This window comes from Arachis duranensis, chromosome 3 (genome assembly GCF_000817695.3).
Source record: "Arachis duranensis cultivar V14167 chromosome 3, aradu.V14167.gnm2.J7QH, whole genome shotgun sequence".
In the NCBI taxonomy this organism is placed as follows: Eukaryota; Viridiplantae; Streptophyta; class Magnoliopsida; order Fabales; family Fabaceae; genus Arachis; species Arachis duranensis.
In genome coordinates, this window is record NC_029774.3 from 125,811,786 (window position 1) to 125,829,233 (window position 17,448).

Sequence of the window (17,448 nt, forward strand, 5' to 3'; positions counted from 1 at the left end):
AACATCAAATGCACTTGCTGCTTGCAAATCTCCTCTTCGAAGTTGCTACTATCAAGAAGAGGAGTAATGTAATGGCATAAGCATATTTGTGTTGCCACTTTGATTAGATTCTTGCTGCTATGAATTGCTATAGCTTTTCTTTCACTTCCCATAATCACATTAAGTATATCTTTGGAGTCACATGTATACTTTTTTTATAAATTGATTGGTTTTGTTTATAAATCAATTTTTCAAAAGAAAGTTAAAGAAAAAAGAAGACTCTGTGCATATCCATTCTATTTTTGAATTTAATTTTTTTGGGAGCCATTATTCTATAATTAGAAAAAAATATTTAATTAAAAAATATCTTTTTAAAAGATTTGATATGTTTATGAAAATATTTTTAAGAAAAAGACTAAAAATAGAATTATTAGAAAGAAATCTTTGAATATTAAATCCGAATACAAATTTATAAAAAGAAAAGATCTTTTGAATAATAATGTACGAGATCTTACTAGCATTAAAATAAAATCCAAATTAAAAAAAAAAATCCTACTATTCACTATTTATTATCCTCACCGAAAACCATCATGGTACAATTGGAGTTTTCAGCCTCTGACACACTTCACCAGTTGATTCAGTTCAGTCCAAATATTACAAGGTAGTTCCTGTCTCTTTCCTGGGATGTTCTTATGTTCAAGTCTGAACCCAAAAGCTAATTTGAGATTGGTATATGAAAAAAAAGAGAGTAAATTTGATAAGATAGCAGGAAAATGGAGAAAGTTGTTAAATTGGATAACTGGGGATATGAGGTGACAACTTCTTCTCACGCATGTATTTCAGCCATCAATGCCTACTATCATCAGGTGTGGAATTTCATAAATGGTTGATCTTCTTTCTTTTATTTATGTGTTTGATAAAGTTTCAATTTTGACGAGTGGGGTTTGCCTGGAATTTGGTTTTTGAATGTTGTGAAGGTACTAAGCTATGGCAGAGAGAAGCATGTGATTCTTGAAGCTGTAGCTCATGACAAAGATTGTACCTTGGCCAACATCTTAGCATCCCATTTTCTCCACTCTTCTGATCCTTCCAAAGCTTCCTTTTTTCTTGATTCTGCTAAATCCAATCTGGTAATCTTCCTTTTGTTTTTGCTATACATTATGCTTGCTTACTCCAAATTTTAATTTTTCATACATAATAAGAGTTCAGTTGTGAGTTGTGACAGGAACAAGCTACCTTGTACGAGAGGCTAGTTTTTGATGCTGTCAGTTATTTAATATCTAAAGATAGAGATGATGACGTGGCTTATGAATTACATGCTAAAGTGAGTTCACCCTTATATATAGTTCCCCCTTAATTCATTGTTCTTGTTCTATATCTCTGCTTATTTATCTATCACAGTTATGTTCTGCTTAATAACTGTTGCTTTTATTCTCGAGTTTGAGGACTAGTTGTTACTCATGCTTGGAAAATTCAATATTGAATTTCGACTTATTTTACTTGGTATGCTACTGGCCTACTGCATATTCCTGCACTATGTATGAAATTGATCTATACTGCTAGTATAGGTTCTCTTGATTAATACATCTTTCACTTTGGTTCGAAGCTTCTAAAAGAGTTCCCAAGAGATCTTGTTTCTCTGAAGAGGGCGCAAGTGCTATGCTTCATCACAGGGCGGCCTGATCTTTCTTTATCTCTTGTTCATCAGGTTCTTTACTAATCAGAGAACTATCACTTCGTGTATGTTATAATTTGCATGCAGCAAGTAGTTTTTCTTTGGCCATAAAAAAGTACATTGCTATTAGTAATAAATCACTATATTCTATATTGTTTGAAGAATTTAGAATATGTAAAATTGTAAATATTGAATCAGTATGTAAAATGAAGGGGGCTCTCTAATTTGAAGTTTATAAAGAGTTGAGAGTTAATCAAAATTCTTCCCTTGAAGCAAAGAATTGTATTACTGCAAACCATTGGTTAATTGGACAGTTTGAGAACCTTATCCTATGTTTTATAGGTACTACCCCAAAATAAGGGAGAAAGTTTCATATATGGCATGCTTTCTTTTCCTTCATTGGAGCTCGGTCGTATGAAAGAAGCCGAGGAAGCTGCCAAAAGGGGATTTGAAATTAATAAGCAAGATAGCTGGGCACATCATGCTGTAAGTTAACATATTCCATTGAACAAGGGAATGCTCACTCTACCTTATGATTTGCAATGTGCTTTCTAAAAGATGTTTAACTATCAACCTAAGATTTTGAATAAAACCCTGTTGCTTGCTTTTCTCCTTCGGAGTCTGAAATCTTGATGTCAGAGAAGTTTCCCAATTTTGTTAAATGATCAATTAGTTAATCATGCTGGGACTATTGTCTCTAGTTTTGTTTTTAGATTCATGGACACATGCTAGAAATGCATTTTGAAAAAGACCTTGTAATAAGTTATATACTAAACTAAATAATTACTGTAATCACTGACTTTATTTTATGCAGTTGTGCCATATTTATCAGTACGAGTGCCGTTTTAAAGAAGCTGTGGAGTTCATGGAAGAATGTTCACCTTCATGGAGTTCTTGTTCATCCTTTATGTATGCAAGGCACTTGATTTATTATTACAAGAGTTTTGTTTCTCTTGCTATCAGTAACTTGAAATGTTCCCATTTTTTCAGGTTGACCCATAATTGGTGGCATGTAGCACTTTGTTACTTAGAAGGTAATGGTCCAATGAACAGAGTGCTTGAAATATATGATCATCATATATGGAGGGAGTTAGATCAACCTGATGCTGTGGCTGCAGAGGTTTGTTATTTCATAACATCATCTCTTAAAGACATAAAGAAAGAAAAAGAAAAATCACCAACATCATTCCATCTAACAGTTTCTAATTTTCTTGGTTCCTTTTAATGAGTTCTGACATTACACAAATAGGTTTATCTAAATGCTGCTGGCCTACTTTTGCGGTTGTGTGTACGTGGCGAAATGGATATCATTGGAGATCGTCTCAAGATCCTAGCAGAACACCTAACTGATAAAGTAAGTTAGGATACACTCTATGTCTTACAAGTTATATGAGCGAAGACTCGCACTGGTAGTGTAGATTTGATGGTGATATTTATGTAGTTGATTCTTGGTATTATCTAGCTAGTGGAGAAAAACTTGCTAACTTGGCTTGCAATCGAAGCATATAAATGCTGACAGTTTATTTGCATTGTATACTTAAATATTTAGGCCAACTGGTATATGAAGTGGCAACTTGATATATTGACAGTGTGGACTCTTGCAAAGACTGGAGAATTTTCCAAAGCTGATGAGCTTCTTGAGGGATTAAAACTTAAAAGGCAGGTAGAAAGTGTTAACTCATCTTTTGCAGAAAGTATTCTAGACCTACAGCATCATGAGTTATAATACTGTGTTTCTTACCATAGGATTTCGAGGATGACAAAAAAGAAGCAACGAGTAATGCATAGAGGATTGGTGGTATTCCCAAGATACGACTTTGTTCACCTGAATGATACATTTCCATAGATAAAATTCATCTCTCCATTTCTATTTTTTAACATAGCTTGCAGAGGCAGTTTATGCTTATGGGAGTGGAAATGACAGACATGGGTTGGAAATACTTGGTCCAGATTTTGATGCTCATTCTTTTAAGGTTGTGGTGTTTATCAACCTATTTTTTGAGTTGTGGCTCCACATTCCTTAATTCTTTTTGGAATTTACAATATCAATTGAACTCTCATTTTCAGCTGATTGGTGCATCTGATGAACAACTAGATGTGTTCAATGAAGTTTGGTACATCATGTTGCTGAATGCTGATGAAGCAATCAAGGGTAAAGTCACAAACTTTAGTCTAATGTTATCTAATACAACTTCAAGTTGGTGGCCAACTTTGTAAGGAGTTTTCAGAAATCAGTCTCATTATCCACACAATCTAAACAACTAACTCTATCAGCCATGACTGACCATGATAACTTAAACACAGCTATTGAAGTGATCAAGAGGCGAATCGAGAAGAGGCAGGGGTTCGCGTTCTTGTGGCGTCTGCTGGTACATCTCCTTTTGCTCATGGTTTTGGAGAATAACAAGAGGGGCTATGATCTGATGATTGTAGCAGAGTTGATGACATATTGTTATTTCAAATTTGTGTTTCAGGAGAGTGCATACAAACTAGCAAAGATGCCAGAAGAAGCTACTATAGCAAATGAGAAAGCAAGAGCTTTGGAGTGTGCATATTTCAAGTGAAAGGAACAAACAATTACATAATAATCCCAGTAATAAGTTGATGAATTATAGTGAGTTAGCACACATCTGTGCTAATGTAAGAAGTATGAACTAAGTACTAGTAGTATTATAAAATAAAATTTTACATATTTGTCTAGTTTGTGTTGTTTAATCTAATCTTATTTGGTAAAAGAAAACAAAGACACTTACTTTGTCAAACTTATGTGCAAATTTTAGGATAAACAACCAAACCGGTCCCCGATTTTCGAAGCCGTTGACAAAATATTATAAAATACAATAAAAATAATCAAAAAAATATAATTTTTATATAAGTAACAAAATTTTTTTGTATTTGTGAAATCGTTTATGCATTTGATCTAATTTTGTATAAGAATATTTAAATAATTATTTAAAAAGTGAATAAAATGACAGATAAAAATTTAACCTTTAGATTCTTTTTTCATTTTTTGTTAACCATTAACAAAAATAATTGCAAAAAAAATATACTTACCATAAAATTACTAAATTTTAAAGATAAAAAATTTATCTTTTTCTAATCATGTTTATAATAATTATATTAAAAATATTTTTTGAGAATATATATTTCACATTTGGAATTTTTATCACATTTCAAAACGTTTGGAGGATATTTTTCTCAGCGTATTAAAAAGTTAGCGCGATTTTGATAGTTTATCCAAATTTTAAAATTGAACAATTATAATTAATATCATAAGTTAAAATAAATAAAATCAGTTAGCAACAAATCAACACCGGATCCGTGGCGCAATGGTAGCGCGTCTGACTCCAGATCAGAAGGTTGCGTGTTCGATTCACGTCGGGTTCAAATCCCGGATTACGATTTTTATTTACCAAAATAAAATTTGCATTTTTTTTATTCTCAACTTCTCAGAGCATTTTAACCTGCAAAACGGCGGCGTTTTGTCCTTTGGCTCTGCTAACAAACCGAGATCTCATTTCATCCCTGAACCGCGAGTGTGAAGAGGAAGAAGAAGAGCACAGTGCGAATCGAAGAAACTCGAAATACGAAAACCTAAGAATGGCGTTCGAGATGCCATTGGATCAGATAAAGCAGTTACAGATCTTGCTTCGCAAAGATGCCAACCTCTCGTGGTACGACACCGAAAAGAACGACCAACTCTCCCTCCCCAAGCTTCCTTCCGTTGCCGAAACCGTCGCCAATCTCGATCCCTCGCCACCGTACCTTCGCTGCAAGAACTGCGATGGTAGGCTCCTCCGCGGGGTGCAGTCCTCCATCTGCGTCTTTTGCGGCGCCAATCCTCACAAGGATCTCCCTCCCGAGCCCATCAAGTTCAAGGACACACTCGGTTACAAGTGGCTCCTTGATTCCCTTCAGCTCGATGGATCGGTAATCTCAAATCTCCTCAATTATATATAATCAGTTTTCTACTGATCAATTTGTTGAAATTGTTCTCCTATAGTGCTGGAATTTGGGAAATTGTATGTAGCGCTTGGATGAATTCTTATGCATAATTGTGCAAATTATTTAACTAGGTGTGGCTTAATTGGCGTAGTTGGGGATCCATGCTATTTACATGTACAACTACTTAGAATGTTTACATATAATTAACCCATCATATCTCTTGTTAAAAGAAAAAAGAAAAATTCTAGAACTGTGGGATAAATACATTTAAATGTGATCTAAAATTGGGATAATTCCAGTCATATTTATTTAATAGAGATTTGTTGAATATGATGTTTGTTACTAACTAATAACTCATCTTGGAGCAACTGCTTTGATTTTTAAATATTTTTCACATTGATTAGTCATTGGAACCTTCATCTTTTAATCTTGCACTTATGTAACCTGTCTATTAAGTGCATGTTTCTAGGGATATATGTTCATCTGTCTAATGATGACTGTTAGAGATATAATCATGTTACTTTCTTCTATCAGCTTAAACTTTTGGGATGAGTTTGATGATATGGTATTAGAGCTCTATATCTGAAAGGTCTAGTGTTCGATTTTTGGTGAACCCCAAATGTGGAAAAAATATAATAAGGCAAATAAAAAAATATAATAAGGCAAATAAAAGAAAAAAAAAAAAAAGAAGGCCTAAGCAAAAAATAAGCAAATCCAAAAGAGGCTCTTGCTTGAGGGAGAGTGTTAGAAATATAACCATTCATGTTGGCTTTTCCTATCAGTTTACGCTTTTGGGATGAGTGATTTCATGATAATGACTTATGGATCTTGGATTGTAAATAGGCCATTACTTCTTTCTTGCATTTTCCATTATTTCTAAACTTCCTAACATAATTTTACAATATTTTGAATTTTTGACTGCAGTTAAATTGGCTTGTTGGCTTTAGACTTTTTATTCATAGTATTTTTTTCAAATTTCTAAACAGTAGGATCATTTCCTAACTTGTTGAAGCACAACTCTTACTTATGATACAATTGGTCATATAATGTTTAAGCTGCTAATACCATGGCTCTCTTAAAATTTTGGGTGTAATCATTGATGCATGACCAACTTTTGGAGATAGATAGTAATTTTGCTTTATATGCCAAGCACCACAATACATAATCTAGGGCATTATTGATCCACTTAAATGGTTCAGATTGACTAAGATAGAGTGTTCTACGATTAAGTTAATGAGAAATTCTCAAAGAAATTTAGTAAGATCTCACAGATTTATTCCATATGGGAACTTTGTATTTTTATGGAACAGTTGGCAATGATTTAGATATTTTCAAATTCTTATTCATAACTTCTTCTCCTTTCATTCATTCGTTCTTTCTTTCTTTCTTTTTTATCTTCTTGTTTTTTTTTGAAGTATGTGGAATTTGGAGAAGTCAATAAACCTCATTATCTGCCCAATACAAACCTCCATTAACATATGCATTGATGCATCATCCAAAATTAGTGGCGTATATTAACAATTAGATTAAGCATGACGTGTGGATTTGTGTTCTTCGTTGCTTTATAATCCAAATTAAATAGAATATTGCATGAGAAGTCCCCTAGCATTCGCAGCCAATAAGCGTAAGCACGACCCTTGAACATGGATTAATATGTATTTCTACTTTGGATTAAATATGAATCAGTCATTAAACTTAAAGAGTGTCTTTGTTTTATACTCCACCTAAATCCTCTTTACAGTAAGTACAGTTACAGTACTAGTAAAAGGATAGTTTGTATATGGGGGTCTTGAAAATGTGCTGCTGTGAAATGAGTTTTGGTTTCAAGTCTCTTAATTGATTAATGTGTCTGAAGGAACATATTCAAGAGTCTTCATTTTTGGATATTTATGACACTATAATAATACCCATAAAGTTTGCTGAGGAAATAAAACAACTCAACACATTCATTAAGTAACAGAGATTAACAGACAGAAACTACCGATCATCTATAGTGGGGCAATCCTTGATATGAGAATATTTAATCCGGAAGTTAAAGAATATGAGAATACTTTGAAGTTTGAAGCATGAAGAACCATTTCAATGGTATCAATCTCTTGCTCATTCGACTTTGGTGGAATTCTTCAAAGCCTAACAACCCAAACATTGAAGCACAACTCTAGTTTCTTGGGATTAACTTCCTTGAGTAATGAGTATATAAATTTTCTCATCCATTTCTGTGGCTAATTATCTTTGGATTCTCACTGATTGATATTCACAGAGCAATTTGAGTTCTGTGTTGGCATTGCATGTTTGATGGAGGAAGAATAGTGTATAAATAGAGATATAATAGATGAGAAACATGGATTGGCTGGACAATTTGAATTTTCGAAATTGGTTGCTGAAATAATTGCTTTTGGATTAATATTCAACAATTGAGGAGAACCTAAGCTACCCTATGTCTCCGATATCTGCTCCCTAAGATTTAATGAGGCATGCATATTTGAATAGTATTTGCCTTCTTTGCTTAAAACTTTCAAAAAGGTTGTATCCTGCACCCTTGCTTCCTCCCATTCAAAGTGTTCAATGTTCATTTACTCATGCTGCTACACGTCATCTCAAAGCATGCATGCATGTTGCACTATGATGCTGCAGAGAACATCAATCCCACATAGATGAAGCATCAGACTTAGCATCCATGAAGTTGAAATGCAGTGGTCATATAACACTTGGACAAAAAGGTGGGATACGGGATTACCAGAGTCGCACCTATATAGCCAAGATTTGCTACTAGATAAAATTTACATTTTAAGAGTTTATGTCATCAATAATAAAAGAATTATGGCAGTGCCCTTTTTTTTTTTGGTATAAAAATAGTTTTGGTAGTTTGTTTGAAAATAATGTTTTCGTGTGCTTTTGTAGGAGATGGTGGCACCTATGGAGGAGGAGGAGAATTCATCAAGCAGGAGGAGGAGTGAATCTAAAGATGAGATCCCCTTATCTGAGCTGCTAGATTTGGAAATTAGATGGCCAAGTGAGGCAGAGAGAACTCTGTCTAGTAATTCAGATTCGGAAGCATTCCAGGGGAAGAGTTCGTTGAGTTTGGCTGGAGTTGATCTTGATGGTTTTTTCGATCACAGGGAATCCGATTCAAATGCGTCTGGACAGACAATGGCTTTCGGAGATCAAGTGGGTGATACTGCTTCTTATAGTGCCATCCAAGCTGGTGAAAATCTTAGTTTGTTTCAGAATGTCCAAGCTTCAGAATTGGCTACACCTACAAGGTCTATGGAAGATCAGAGTGATGATTCCTTTTCTGGTTGGGCGGCCAACTTTAGATCCGCTAGTTCTGGTCCAGTTAATGAAGAGCCCGAGTCATCATTTGGTCATTCTAAAGTTCAAGATACAGTATCTGGATCCTCGAAAGATGATTTCAATCATTCAGTGTCCAAAGGAAATGATTGGTTTCAGGTTGATGGATGGAGAACTTCTAACCTAGAGGTACCTAACCAGAGCGGCAAACCAGAGCTGAATGTGGATTTTAATGATACCAAAACAGCAGAAAGCGCTACCAGTTCCTCTACCAGAAATTTGGACTGGATGCAAGATGACCAATGGCAAAGGAATGATAATAAAACAACTGCTGCTGTTGTTACTGAGGCGGTTGAATATTCATTTGATGGATGGAATGATTTTACTGGCTCAGCTAGAGCTAGTGCACAAGATCCTTCAAGTATTATTTCCAGATCAAATATAACTGAGCAGGTTGGAAAATCTGAAATTACCGCTGATAACAACAATACCAAAGCAGAAGGTAATAGCTCTTCTATTGAAGATTTCAGCTGGATGCAAGATGGCATATGGCCAGGTAGCAATAACAAGACAACTGATACCAAGAGTACTAATAACGTTGAGGATTCATTTGATGACTGGAATGATTTCAGTGGATCAGCCAGTGCACAATATTTGCCCAGTAATCTCTCCAACTCCAAGATAACAGGTGAGTCTGGCAAATCCGAACTTGCCAAGAATAATGATGATAAAAGAATAGCAGGAGGTGATAGTGGCTCATCTAGAAATTTTGACTGGATGCAAGATGATCAACAGCTGGTTAGCAATAACCAGGCTTCTGACGTAGTGACTACTAATGAAGATGCTGATTCATTTGATAATTGGAATGATTTGACTGGCTCCCCTGTTACACAAAATCCTTCCAATAGTGTTTTGTATTCTGAGACAAACATTCTAGCTGGGAAATCTGAGACTTCTGTTGATGCTCACCAAACCAAAACAGAGGTAGGTAATAGCTCTTCTATTGAAGATTTCAACTGGATGCAAGATGACGGATGGCCAAGTGGCAATAACAAGACAACTGATGCCAAGGGTACTAATGAAGATGCTGATTCATTTGATGACTGGAATGATTTCGCTGGATTAGCCAATGCACAACATTTGTCCAGTAATCTCTCCAACTCCAGGATAACAGGTGAGTCTGGCAAATCCGAACTTGCCAAGAATAATGATGATAAAAGAATAGCAGGGGATGATAGTGGCTCACCTAGAAATTTTGACTGGATGCAAGCCAATCAATGGCAGGGGAGTAATGACCAAGCTTCTGGTATTGCGACCACTAATGAGGGTGCTGATTCATTTGATGATTGGAATGATTTTACTGGATCCCCTGTTACACAAAATCCTTCCGGTAGTGTTTCTTATTCTGAGATAAATGTTCTAGCTGGGAAATCTGGGACTTCTGCTGACTGTCATCAAACTAAAACAGAAGTAGGTAATAGCTCTTCTATTGAAGATTTCAGCTGGATGCAAGATGAAGGATGGCCAGGTAGCAATAACAAGACAACTAATACCAAGGGTGCTAATGAAGATGCTGATTCATTTGATGACTGGAATGATTTCACTGGATCAGCCAATGCCCAAAATTTGTCCAGTAACCTCTCCAACTCTGAGATAAAGGGTGAGACTGGCAAATCTGACTTTGCCATGGATAATGATGATAAAAAGATATCAGAAGGTGCTAGTGGTGCATCTAGAAATTTTGACTGGATGAATGATGATCAATGGCAGGGGAGCAATAACCAGGCTTCTGGTATTGTGACTACTAATGATGATGCTGATTCAGCTGATGATTGGAATGAATTTACTGGATCCTCTCTTGCACAAAACCCTTCTAATAGTGTTTCGTATTCCGAGATAAATGCTCTTGCTGGGAAATCTGAGACTTCTGCTGATTCTCATCAAACCAAAACGGAGGTAGGTAATAGCTCTTCTATTGATGATTTCAGCTGGATGCAAGATGGAGGATGGCCAGATAGCCATAACAAGACAACTGACACGAAGGGTGCTAATGAAGATGCTGATTCATTTGATGACTGGAATGATTTCACTGGATCAGCCAATGCACAAATTTCATCAAGTAATCCCTCCAACTCTGAGACAACTGGCAAGACTGGCAAATCTGAGTTTGCAATGGATAGTGATGATAAAAGAATAGCAGTTGGTGCTAGTGGCTCATCAAGTTTTGACTGGATGAAAGATGATCAATGGAAGGGGAGCCATAACCAGGCTTCTGGTATTGCAACCTCTAATGAGGGTGCTGATTCATTTGATGATTGGAATGATTTTACTGGATCCACTGTTACACAAAATCCTTCCAGTAGTGTTTCATATTCTGAGATAAATGTTCTAGCTGGGAAATCTGAGACTTCTGCTGATTGTCATCAAACTAAAACAGAAGTAGGTAATAGCTCTTCTATTGAAGATTTCAGCTGGATGCAAGATGAAGGATGGCCAGGTAAAAATAACAAGACAACTGATACCAAGGGTGCTAATGAAGATGCTGATTCATTTGATGACTGGAATGATTTCATTGGATCAGCCAATGCACAATATTCCTCTAAAAATATTGACTGGAAACAAGATAATCAATGGCAGGGGAGCCAAAACCAGGCTTCTGGTATTTTGACTGCTGATGAAGGTGCTGATTCATTTGATGATTGGAATGATTTTACCGGCTCCTCTGTTACACAACATCCTTCTAGTAATGCTTCATATTCTGGGCAATCTGTGGCTTCTGATTTTCATCAAACCAAAAAACAAGTTGGTGCTAATAGTTCAGTTCAACTTCAAAGTTTTGATTGGATGCAAAATGACCTATGCCCAGTTAGCCAAAAAAAATCAAATGATCCCAAAACTACTAATGTAGTTTCTGATTCATTTGATGATATTTGGAATGGCTTCAAACAAAAGGCCACTACACGAGATTCTTCCGGCACTATTTCAATACCAGTTCAGACTTCTTCTGAGCAAAGTTCTGTCTTGAATTTGTTCAGCTCCTCAAACAAATCACATAGTGTGAATTTTTAGGACGTTTTAGCAGCCCACAGAGTACTACTAGTACACAATCTGAAGCTGCTTCTACAAACAGGTAACTTGACCGACATTAACTCAGATGCATTGTTATTCTTTTTGAAAAGTATGTGTAAGTGAATTCAAGCTTTCAACCACTTGTAATACAAGTGGGAGGAGTAGAATGTGTTTTTATGTTCCAACACTAATGGTTGAGGTTAATCATTCAGATTACGTTAGTAGTATTGTATATGATTCAATTAAAAGAATGTCTGTCTATACAGCAAGTCGTGTGAGGAAACTGATGGTCTAGTTAAGCCAATTAAATTTGATATTGGAGAGGTGTTAAAGGGTGTTTTTGTTCTGTTTGGTTTGACAAGTTGAACGGGACTTTGACTGATGAAATAGTTCTTAGCATTTACAAGAAGGGTTTACATCTTGCATGTGGATAGTACAAAGGAGAGATGGTGTAGAAAGGAACAAATTAGTGGATGGTTCTAATATTTATCATTCATTACAAAATCCATGGCCCAACATATCTATCCTTTCCAGTACTGTCTACCTTGGAAATGCCTTTTTCATTTTAAACCCTGGACAGGCTTTACATATTATCACTGATGATGTGTTTTCTTGATGTGGTTTTTGGTCAGCCTACAAACCTACATGTTGATCTTTCATACCGAAAAGTAGAAATTTATCCAATATGTTGCATGTCCAGGCTGGCTGATGTGGATACCAAGCGATGAGACTCGAGAGAAGTTTCCACTGCACAAGTAGGGTCAAAAGGTAATGATGTGGAAATGTTAATATCTCTCAGATGCGTGATCTTTCCTTTTTGCTTGAGAGCAGTCTTAGAGTTTCCCAAAAGTAAGATGGACATTCATTTTTCTTATTGATTTCCAGTCATTCTTCACATGTAAGTTTAACTTTTTATTCTTGAGCACGGGCCTATATTCTCTGTGTTCTTGGATGAATGGGTGGAGGGTGACTTTGATCTAGTGTTGTGATTCCACCCTCCTGAATCCGTCTTTTATTGTAAACCGCGTATGGTGGTATTGTGTTGTTTTATAGAATGCGACCACTATACATTCGAAGCTAGCTTTTCTGAGGAAGATTATGTGTATTATAATTTTTGTGTTGCTGTTGAGGAGTTTCAGACATTATTCACACCACTGGCAATTAATCTTCATTGGATTCTTCAGTCTTCACATCTGAGCCCCTTCCCTCCCCCTTCTTTTTTTTTCTTATCTTCGTTTTCTTTTAAAAAACATCGATTTTTTTTTTTAAAAAGCCCGGTGGAGTTGGGAGAATATCCCACTTAAACTTGACAGTTTTGCCCAGACCAAAACAAAGAAGTTGACTGTTTTGGATTTGAATCCTCAACGCAATGGCAGTTCTAAAGTGAAAATCTTGGGGATTAATAACTTTTCCAGTTGCCGTATCTTCCAGAAGCTATCATTTTTATTGATTTATAATAATATAAAATAACTTTATCTAACAATCTGCTTGAGAATTCAATAACATTTTTTCTCATTTAAAAAGAAAGATTAGCAATTTAGAAAAAATTATGTTATTTGTAAATTAAAAGATGAGTGATTAAATTACCACTCATATGAGATGCATGCAATAAAAAGATATATTGATAATATATAAAAATTCGACGTTGTTGTTGGCCCCGTTCTATATATATATGATTTAATAGTTAATTTTTTCATAATATTTTTAATTTAGAAATATCGACGTTGTTGTTGGCCCCTTTCTATTGTTGTTTCCGTCGGCTATAAGAAGAGTCAAAGGAAGAAATGTAATGGCAGGAACATCAACCAATGCCTATTATAACAAGTCGTAGTATGCCTATAGAAATGTCTAAGGAATAGATATAACAAACATTGCTAACGACTAAATTCGTTCACAAAGCTTATAAATTATCTTCTTCATCCGTTTTGTCCTCTTGCAGAACTTTGTTCCTTTATTGTTCTGGTTTAACTGTATTAAATCATTAAGAATATATGTGTATGTGAACAACTTTAGATAGCTACATTTTATTAACGTTACATTGAAGTTATGTTGCTAAAGAACTTTAATAATATATATTCGTGATTTAATAATATCTATACAAATTTGGTTTGTTTATAATCCAATTAGAACGAGCAGAGGAAGAAGCCACTCCCTCTGCTGTTTCTCTCCCAGTTAACAAGGATATAATATTCCTAGATCTTGTAATGATGTGATTTTGCCGCGCTGTTTAGTTTACGCACAACATAGGAAAAATGGAATTTGATTAGGACATTGTTACTTATTTGAATAATGGCAAGAGCAAAGACCAAGTTTATCGAAGTCAGAATCTGCATTCTGCCACGTAGAATCATCTGGTCTTCCTTTGAACGTTGACTACCCTTATGTCTTCTAGACTTGGGTTGGTACCGCTATGTATCTCTTGGAGTCAAACCACTGTTCATTCATAGTTTTGTGTGTGTTTCTTTTTCATTTTTATTCTTTTGAAAAGTTGACATTATGTTAGTCTTATTTGAAAATAAGATATATATTGCAAAAACCATAAATCTGATTACTATACTCATATTGTTGAGGCTATAAATAGATATATATTATGTTATAGGAAGATTGATTAAGGAAATTGTCCGTTAGCTAATACCTCCAAGTAACAAATTGCTTCTTCGTTTCATGTTTTCTTTAAAGTTTCCATGATTCTTATGTGCGGGTCAAGTAATGCCGTATGTTATTGTTGACCACCGGGTCAACTTGTAGCATATTAGATTATTAGTAGATATACATATATGATCATTTTTCACTTAGCACATTCATCGAACACTTGGTAGACGTTATTCAACTACGTAGCAATGGAGTACTTCAACAAAGCCAAATCCGTGAAGCTTCGGAGCCACCTCGGCAAGTACCTAATCGCAGACGAGGACGGCGAAGGTCTCTACCAGAGCAGAAAAAGCTCCGCGAAGAACGCAATATGGGAGGTGGAGTTAGTAGAAGGGAAGAGCCACAGCATTCGGCTCAAGAGCTGTCACGGTCTGTACCTGAAGGCAACCGACACAGCGTTCCTTCTAGGAATGACCGGAAACCGGGCGGTGCAGTCGGAGATGGACGCAGCAGGTTCGAGTTGGAAGTACGAGTGGGAGCCACGAAGGGAAGGGTTGAGTAACCACGTGAAGCTGAGGAGTTGGTGTGGGACCTACCTTAGGGGAAACGGTGGCACTCCGCCTTGGAGGAATTCAGTTACACACGACGATCCTCATAGTTCCACCACTCACTCTTGGATCTTGTGGACTGTGGAGGTTGTTGACAACATTATAGTTGGATCTTTTTCCAAAGAGAGATATGATGATGATGTGGTTGTTTCTGTGGCGGTGCTTTCTGATTCTTATGTAAGATCTCCGTCGTCGTTGCCGCTGTGTGAGGACCCCGCGGAGTTGCAGCTTACGGTACGTTAAGTTTTTATTGGAAATATTGATTCTCTAATTTTTTATTTTATTTAAATAAATAAACCGAATATTAACCATCTTTAATATTTTTAAAATATAAAAATACCTAATTCCGTAATTGTTTGACTGGTTCAAGGGATTGCATACAATGATACAAATGAAAGGTTTTCATAGGAAAAGGTTTTCATACAAATGTGAATTAACGGCGATGCCTATAATTTGTAATGCCTAGGATGACTTGTGCCATTTAAGTTTTTTTAAATATAATGATGGGAAAGCATCTGATTAATTAATAGATATTATCTTGTGATTGGGTTTATTGTGGGTGTGTGGAGATGGGAAAATTAAACGTAGGGTTAAATGGTGATGAGAGCAGTGTCCGCCATGAAATGGCCACGGTGTTTGGCCAATGCTGAGCCAAAACCTCTGCACAAATACAACGACAACGTCCAACACTGTGGAATATGGATTCTTTACGAGTTCTCAAATGCCCTATCTCCACTTTAACTTTTTTTTTTTTAAATTACACTCAAATAAAATGTCGACAATCTTATTTCAGATAGGTGTTTTATTTTTCACACTCGTTTTATTTTAAAACATTTAAATAAACTTATATAAAAAAATATAAATAAAAGTATAAGTAGACAATACATTTAGTGATAGTTACACATTTTCTTTCTTCATTTATGATTTTAAAGTTTATTATTTTTATTATTTACAAAAATTATTGTTTATCTAAAAAAATCATAAACTTATTCCTAATTTTATTTTCTAAAAATTAATTTCACCGTTTCTCCCAAACACTTTACAAGGCTGTAAATTACATAAGGTTTGTTTTCTATGAACACCTTCCAGTTTCAACTTAAGAAAAATCCAAATCAACTTCTATTAACTTTCTAGATCCACGTGCCCAACGCCAAATCTTGCATACCAGTTAATTATTGAATAATCTTACTCTTACATGTCATCACTGAAATTCAGGATCAAAACATAGTTTTCTTAGGCATCGTAATTATAGGCATGGTAGAATACTAGAATGCCCAACGGTAGTTGTAGATATTATTTGAAACTAGAAATACACAAGTAGAAGATTAATGTTTAAATTGATTTACGAAGGATTATGTCATAAAATAATTTGGTCTAAGAAAAATTTAATATTTTAATTTGATCTTTAAAGAATATTAATATAATTAAATTATAATTTTACAATTTTCTGTTAACGTATCATAACTAAATGTCACATGAATTTTGAAGATGAGTCGTAAATAGAAATAGTTGGTTTGAACTGTGAAGCAGCAGCGTAGGGTGGTGGTGCACGTGATTGGCTCATGTGGTTCCTGAAGGGATTAGCACTTTCACTTTGGCCACCTAATGGCCGCGTCCACCGCCACCAGCTAACAACCGCGTTCTGTTTTGTGCTTGCTGGCTCCCCCTTACAGCACACAATGTTGAATAAATCATCTCCTACACTTTCGAAATCACAGGGTTTAATCATTTGTTTTTATTTAATTCTATACTCAATGGCCAATTACTTAAAACGATTTAATTAATTTATGTTTTAAGAATATATTTTAAAAATAATAATAATTTTTTTAATATACTTAATATATAAAAATATTAAAAAAATATTCAATTTATATCCTTAAAATTTAATCCATCAATCATAAAATTAAAGTAAAGTAAAACTGTGGTAGACTTTATGTAAAATTGATAATTAAACCGTTCAATAAAAATTTAATTAAATCAATCAAATTATATTACAATTCTCAATTTAATCAAATCAATCAAATTATATAATAACTCTCAATTATGAATTTGACTGTGGATAAGTTTCTACCTAAAAGTAAACACTGATAACTTAATCGTATACAAAACGTTTACCAGATCAGGAAATAAATCCATAAATAAATAATAAATAATAAATAAGCAAAATGGTAAGAAAGAAAAGTAGTCACCTTTCTTCTCTCTCTTTCTTCTTCTCTTCCACAATATAAGAGACGAAGTCCAAATATCACTTCTCAAAATCAATCAAACCTCCCACACTTTCCATTCATC

At 35.0% G+C, this 17,448-nt stretch overlaps 3 protein-coding genes and 1 non-coding gene across 8 annotated transcripts; all 4 read left to right on the forward strand.

The window, feature by feature from the left end:
• The first annotated feature begins 510 nt into the window (after positions 1-510).
• On the forward strand, positions 511-4,364 carry LOC107481264 (uncharacterized). 2 transcript variants are annotated; one of them, XM_016101510.3, is made up of 15 exons: positions 511-640; positions 725-845; positions 957-1,109; positions 1,205-1,303; positions 1,586-1,687; positions 1,997-2,140; positions 2,469-2,563; positions 2,645-2,774; positions 2,904-3,008; positions 3,204-3,313; positions 3,401-3,452; positions 3,538-3,627; positions 3,722-3,806; positions 3,959-4,023; positions 4,129-4,364. In XM_016101510.3, the coding sequence occupies exons 2-15, from the start codon at positions 753-755 to the stop codon at positions 4,216-4,218; spliced, it is 1,413 nt and encodes a 470-aa protein (XP_015956996.1). In that variant the 5' UTR covers positions 511-640; positions 725-752; the 3' UTR covers positions 4,219-4,364. The 2 variants fall into 2 exon arrangements, with proteins under 2 accessions (XP_015956996.1, XP_020994867.1); XM_021139208.2 differs by having other exon boundaries at positions 554-640; positions 749-845.
• Positions 4,365-4,969: 605 nt separating this feature from the next.
• Positions 4,970-5,041, forward strand: TRNAW-CCA (transfer RNA tryptophan (anticodon CCA)). Its single transcript has one exon. It is a non-coding gene; the product is annotated as a tRNA-Trp (tRNA).
• Positions 5,042-5,126: 85 nt separating this feature from the next.
• Positions 5,127-13,149, forward strand: LOC107481263 (uncharacterized). Of its 4 annotated transcripts, XM_052258860.1 has the most exons (4): positions 5,127-5,584; positions 8,501-9,578; positions 10,065-12,020; positions 12,592-13,149. In XM_052258860.1, exons 1-3 carry the CDS (start codon positions 5,255-5,257, stop codon positions 11,957-11,959), a joined length of 3,303 nt encoding a protein of 1,100 aa, XP_052114820.1. In that variant the 5' UTR covers positions 5,127-5,254; the 3' UTR covers positions 11,960-12,020; positions 12,592-13,149. The 4 variants fall into 4 exon arrangements, with proteins under 4 accessions (XP_052114820.1, XP_015956991.1, XP_015956992.1 ...); XM_016101505.3 differs by having other exon boundaries at positions 8,501-12,020; XM_016101506.3 differs by having other exon boundaries at positions 8,501-12,020; positions 12,660-13,149.
• A 1,650-nt stretch (positions 13,150-14,799) lies between these two features.
• Positions 14,800-15,402, forward strand: LOC127745598 (uncharacterized). Its single transcript, XM_052258518.1, has one exon. The coding sequence runs from the start codon at positions 14,800-14,802 to the stop codon at positions 15,400-15,402; it is 603 nt and encodes a 200-aa protein (XP_052114478.1).
• The last annotated feature ends 2,046 nt before the right edge of the window (positions 15,403-17,448 follow it).

What these genes read in the sequence shown, in the direction of transcription:
- LOC107481263 (XM_016101505.3), top strand. Translation starts at nt 5,255, where the DNA reads ATGGCGTTCGAGATGCCATTGGATCAGATAAAGCAGTTACAGATCTTG. An exon ending in CCCTTCAGCTCGATGGATCG is followed by an intron (nt 5,585 to 8,500) that starts GTAATCTCAAAT and finishes GTGCTTTTGTAG; the next exon opens with GAGATGGTGGCACCTATGGA.
- LOC127745598 (XM_052258518.1), top strand. Translation starts at nt 14,800, where the DNA reads ATGGAGTACTTCAACAAAGCCAAATCCGTGAAGCTTCGGAGCCACCTC.
- LOC107481264 (XM_021139208.2), top strand. Translation starts at nt 570, where the DNA reads ATGGTACAATTGGAGTTTTCAGCCTCTGACACACTTCACCAGTTGATT. An exon ending in ATTCTGCTAAATCCAATCTG is followed by an intron (nt 1,110 to 1,204) that starts GTAATCTTCCTT and finishes GAGTTGTGACAG; the next exon opens with GAACAAGCTACCTTGTACGA. An exon ending in CAGAACACCTAACTGATAAA is followed by an intron (nt 3,009 to 3,203) that starts GTAAGTTAGGAT and finishes TTAAATATTTAG; the next exon opens with GCCAACTGGTATATGAAGTG.